Raw genomic sequence first — 6000 nt, 5'->3', positions numbered from 1 at the left:
AATTTAAATACAACGTGCATGCGTAGACATTTAACCAGCATGCACTTGCATGCCTGGACTAACTACCAAACGTCCAGTACCGTTGGTGCACCTGCTCAGAATGAAGATAGTCAGCAACGCTACATTGCTTCCCTCACTGTAAGCCCACCGGTTAGGACAACACCAGCAGCAAATGTGGAGGTATCGTCGCAAGGCCAAAGCAGTCAGGGAATCACAAGGTTCTTGGTAGGAAACACTGTAGGTAGGCCAACATCAAGAATACCATCACCAACTCTCTCTCAATCTGCCATGTCCACCACCACCCCCGCTAGTTCCACCATATGCAGCTCTCCAGTCCAGCTCACTCTACAAGAGACTCTCGTTAGGAAAAGAAAGTACTCATCCTGTCATCCACGTACATGGGGTTTGAACACCCACATTGCTAGACTAATCTCGTTAGAGATGATGCCCTACCAGTTGGTTGAAAGCGAAGCTTTCAAAGCCCTGATGGCCTACGCAGTACCACACTATGAGCTACCCAGTCGACACTTCTTTGCGAGAAAAGCCATCCCAGCCCTCCACCAGCATGTCAAAGACCGCATTGTCCATGCACTGAGGCAATCAGTCAGTAGAAAGGTGCACCTCAAAACAGATGCATGGACCAGGAGGCATGGCCAGGGACGTTATGTGTCCATCATGGCGCACTGGGTTAATGTGGTGGATGCTTGGTCCACAGGGGAGAGCCATAGTGGGACAGTTCTGCCTAGCGCACGGTCTAGGAAACAGCTTGCTGTAGGCGTTCGTCACCCCTCCTCCTCCTCCAGAAGTGAAAGCTCGTCCACAGAGCGCAGTCGCACGACCACTCCATCCGCAGCTGCCAGTGTTGCACACGAGGTGTCCCATTATGGAACAGCTAGTGGTAAGCGTCAACAGGCTGTGCTACAAATGAAGTGTTTGGGCGACAACAGACACATCGTGGAAGTACTGGCCGAGTACTTGCAGCAAGAAACTCAGTCATGGCTGGGCAGTGTACATCTTGAGGCAGGCAAGGTAGTCAGTGATAACGGAAGGAATTTTATGGCTGCCATAGCCCTTTTAGAACTGAAACACATTCATTGCCTGGCTCACACCTTGAACCTGGTGGTGCAGTGCTTCCTGAAAAATTATCCAGAGTTACCAGCCCTGCTCCTGAAGGTGTGAAGACTTTACTCGCACATTTGCCGGTCGCCCGTACCCTCCAGCCGAATGCAGAACCATCAGCGATCGCTGAATCTTCCCCAGCACCGCCTAATAATCGACGTTGCAACAAGGTGGAACTCCACACTGCACATGTTTCAGAGGCTTGCTGTCATTTGTTTGTGGGAGGATACATATACATGGGCAGGCAGTTGGATGGCAGACATGGAGTAGTCTGGTGTGCAGTGGTCGAAGCTCCAAGACCTCTGTCAAGTCCTTCAGTGTTTTGAGGAATGCACACGGCTGGTAAGTGCAGACGACGCCATCATAAGCATGAGCATCCCACTAATGCGCCTGCTGATGCAAAGTTTGACGCACATCAAGGAGCAGGTATCTGCAGCCGAGGAGGAGGGAAGCCTTGATGACAGTCAGGCATTGTCTGGTCAGGGAACTCTCCTGGACGAGGTGGCGGATGAAGAGGAGGAGGAGGATGATGGGGATGAATATTTATGGGAGGAGGATGCTTCTCAGGGGGCAATACAAACTGGTGGCGTTGCAAGGTCAGGTACAGGGTTTTTGCGGGCCACAAGTGATGTAGATTTTCAAGAAAGTGCTCCTCAACCTAGCACAAGCAGTGAATTGACACCTGGAACATTGGCCCACATGGCAGAGTATGCCTTGCGTATCCTAAAAAGGGACCCCCGCATTATCAAAATGATGACCGATGATGATTACTGGTTGGCCTGGATCTCGATACAAAGGAAAATTACAAAATATCATGCCACATGAGAACCTTGAGCAAATATTGGCTACCAAACAAGCAACTCTTGTAGACCGTTTGGTTCAGGCATTCCCAGCACACAGCGGCGGTGATGGTTCTCACACAAGCTTTAGGGGGCAACATGGCAGAGGTGTTAGAGGTGCACAAATCCGAAGTGACGTTGGACAGAGGGGTTTTATGACCAGGTTGTGGAGTGATTTCGCAATGACCGCAGACACGACAGGTACTGCTGCATCGATTCAAAGTGACAGGAGACAGCATTTGTCCAGTATGGTCACCAACTATTTTTCCTCCCTTATCGATGTTCTCCCTCACAGGTCATTCCCCTTTGATTACTGGGGATCTAAAATAGACACCTGGCCTGAATTGGCAGAATATGCATTGCAGGAGCTTGCTTGCCCAGCTGCTAGTGTGCAGAAAGAGTCTTCAGTGCTGCTGGTTCAATACTGACCAAAAAAAGGACACGTCTGGCTACCCAAAATGTTGATGATCTAACCTTCATTAAAATGAACCAATCATGGATTTCAAAGTATTTTGCCCCACCTTCCCCTCCTGACACATAGCTTGCCTTAAAAATGTCTTGCTTTTGGTCTCCTCTTACTGACTGCTCCAATTCCTCCATTTGCAGCTGCTGAATGTCCACCATAGGCCATTTTTATATCTCCGTAAATGGGCTGACTCCCCCACAGGGGCCTGGTCACCACTTGGCGCAAGCACCTGTGCGAGTGCCGTTTGCCTGGACAGGTGGGTGTGCCCACTCTTGGGCGACGGCACTGGCACAGGGTCCCTCATTGTACAGTGAAGTGTCTCTGATGGTGGTGGTGCACAACCAACGTCAGACACACTGTCGTAATATGAGGGGCCCTGTGCCAGTACCGCCGCCCACGAGAGAGTGTTCCCCCCCAGCTCGAACAGTGCTCTACCACTTGCAAAACTTACCTCTCCCTGCTCCACCACTGTGTAGTCTGTGCTGTTAAATCCTTCAATGGCACTGCCAATACAAATTTGTTGAAATGATAGATGATAGTAAAAATATACAGGGGCCCTGGCCTCCATTTAGACCAGTGAATACTTTGCGCCAACTACCACTGTCTACTACTCAGCAGAGGAGCCCACCCTTGTACCTAGCTATGCCACCAGTTTATTTATGAACATTTTTTTGGCTGACATTTAGCCCACTTTATTATTTTGGCCTACTAACTGTGTCAGTCACTTATTACAGTTGTCCTCCACTGAACAAAGCAATGCCACCTGTGTACTCCTGTTACCAATTTTGAACTGCATTTCGCCTACTTACTTACTCGGGCCTAGTAACTGTGTGAGCCTCTCATTACAGTTGTCCTCCTCCGCTGAACAAAGCTATGCCGCCTGTGTACTCCTCTTACCAATTTTGAACTGCATTTAGCCTACTTTTTTATTTTGGGCATACTAACTGTGTCTGCGCCACTCATTACAGTTGTCCTCCACTGAACAAAGCTATGCCGTCTTTTTAGTCCTGTTGCCAATTTTGAACTGCTTTTAGCCTACTTTTTCATTTTGGGCCTATATCTGTGTTTCCTTCTCATCCTGCCCATTGCCCAGCCACTGCTAGATGAGTCTGCTGGTACATTGACCCAGACCACTACATTCCTCTTGCACTCTACACAGCCAGAATCTGACCCTGCCGAAAGTCAGGTTCCCCTTCCCGCATACTATACCACCTTACACTGGAACAAAGAGGAAGGTGCAAATGAAAGTGCAGGTTCCTTCATCAGGTTGGGGGGGCATACTCATTGGCACTGGCACAGGGCCCTCATAGTACGCAAAAGTGTCTCTGCCAGTGGGAGGCGCCGCCCGCCGTCAAACACACCGCCGTACTATGAGGGGCCCTGTGCCAGTGCCAACTATTGGGCAAAGTTGAAATACTTACCTCTCCCTGCTCCACCGCCATCACGTATGCCGCGTTTCCTGGGCCCACAAAAATCTTGAGCCAGCCCTACCCCCCCACAACTTTAGCCAAATGACCCCCTGTTTTCAATGCCTAACTATTATTATAAATTAAGACTGACAAGCTTAATAATACGAATTGATGTTTTTGGCATTAAAATGGGCACTGTAGGTGTTTTACTGTCCTCCACTCTCTGCCGACTTTGATTCCCCATTGACTTGCATTGGGTTTCGTGTTTCGGTCAATCCCCGTCTATTCGCAATAATCGGCCGATTTCACCCGACTTTTGAGAATGTCGGGTTTTGCGAAACCCGACTCGATCCTAAAAAAGTAAAAGTCGCTCAACTCTGCCCAGGACCCCAGCGCTGCAATGCTAACCACTGCGCCACCGTGCTGCCCTATGAACCAGACAGCTCTTCGCCTTGCTTCTCATAAATTTTGAAGGAGTCACGCTTTGATGCAACATAGTTTTTTAAGCTGGTCAGTGATGCCACAGCAGTGGGCCTGTGTATACAGTATGGTACTGGGTAGGACAGAGCTGCAAGAAAGATACACAGACATACACACACAGACAGACAGAGGGTGAATAATGGCGGAAATGTCACTGACTGAAGAGAAGTTTCCATGTAGCGCAGAGGTGTCAAACTGCATTCCTCGAGGGCCGCAAACAGGTCATGTTTTCAGGATTTCCTTGTATTGCACAAGGTGCTGGAATCATTCTGTGCAGGTGATTAAATTATCACCTGTGCAGTACAAGGAAATCCTGAAAACATGACCTGTTTGCGGCCCTCGAGGAATGCAGTTTGACACCTCTGATGTAGCTTCTTCACTGCGGATATCATTCCCTGAGACCCCTGATCATGTGACCCCTGACTCCTCCCCTCATGTGACCTCATCACAGGTCCTGTGTGCACAGAGCAGCCATATATGTGGAGTGCGGCTCTGCAGGTGGAGGTATGTGGAGATTCCCCATTACTGAGCATGGGGGACATTAACCCCTTCAGCACTGAGACTCTTTTGGGGTTGTTGTTGCCCCTTTGTAAGAATTATAACGTTTTTGTTCTGTTTCCTGTAATAGATACATACGACCCAACTATGGAGGACAGGAAGTGAGGGAACGGATTGTTCTCCTAGTACAGGGTCCCTTTCTTGGCCCCCACACAGTGTAGTGCCCCCATTATGCCCCTGTAAGCAGGGTTCTGCCCCACAACCAGCTGCCTCGGGCACTTTACCATGAGCTGGTACCTCAGATTCTTCCCCGCACTCCTTTCCTTTGCTTGGCGCCAAATCTGTTCTGCCTTTGGGGCTCTGGCCTTTATAATATCAGTAACCTGCGTCATCAAGGTCTCCTGACCAGGTGCACCATCTAAACTCTTCCTCCCTGAAACCTCCCTCTACCCATTGATGTCACATGGTCCCGTCTGGACAGCAGATAGCAGTCTTTTTGTACAAATGCAGCAGAGCCCTGAGGAGTCTTTTTTATGACACTCCTTTTTACACCCTTTATGCAATATATATGATGCCGCTCACACAGTATAATGTTTCCACAGTACTGGCATCTCTCGTAAAAAAGGTATTTTCACACTACCGCCATACGCCCACACACAGTATAATGTTCCTACAGTACCTCCATACCCCCACACACAGTATAATGTTCCTACAGTACCGCCATACCCCCACACACAGTATAATGTTCCTACAGTACCGCCATCCCACCACACACAGTATAATCTTCTCATAGTACCTCCATACCCCCACACACAGTATAATGTGCCTACAGTACTTCCATCCCATCAAACACAGTATAATTTTCCTACAGTACCTCCATACCCCCACACACAGTATAATGTTCCTACAGTACCTCCATACCCCCACACACAGTATAATGTTCCTACAGTACCTCCATACCCCCACACACAGTATAATCTTCTCATAGTACCGCCATACCCCCACACACAGTATAATGTGCCTACAGTACCGCCATACCCCCACACAGTATAATGTTCCTCCAATACCTCCATTCCACCACACACAATATAATGTTCCTACAGTACCGCCATCACACCACACACAGTATAATCTTCTCACAGTACCCCCATCCCACCCCACACAGTATAATGTTCCTACAGTACCTCCA

At 49.0% G+C, this 6000-nt stretch overlaps 1 protein-coding gene across 2 annotated transcripts in view; it reads left to right on the top strand.

Moving 5' to 3' along the window:
* Positions 1–4765: 4765 nt before the first annotated feature.
* LOC138663372 (oocyte zinc finger protein XlCOF22-like) overlaps positions 4766–6000 on the top strand; it is a 55980-nt gene continuing 54745 nt past the window's right edge. For both annotated transcript variants that reach the window (XM_069749550.1, XM_069749548.1), the window contains exon 1: positions 4766–4817. In XM_069749550.1, the coding sequence (XP_069605651.1) occupies positions 4791–4817 (27 nt within the window). In that variant the 5' untranslated portion in view covers positions 4766–4790. The remainder of the gene's footprint in view (positions 4818–6000) is intronic.

Source organism: Ranitomeya imitator, chromosome 2, assembly GCF_032444005.1.
Source record: "Ranitomeya imitator isolate aRanImi1 chromosome 2, aRanImi1.pri, whole genome shotgun sequence".
NCBI lineage: Eukaryota > Metazoa > Chordata > Amphibia > Anura > Dendrobatidae > Ranitomeya > Ranitomeya imitator.
Note: the sequence above shows the minus strand (reverse complement) of the source record. Positions and strands in the feature narration are given on the sequence as shown.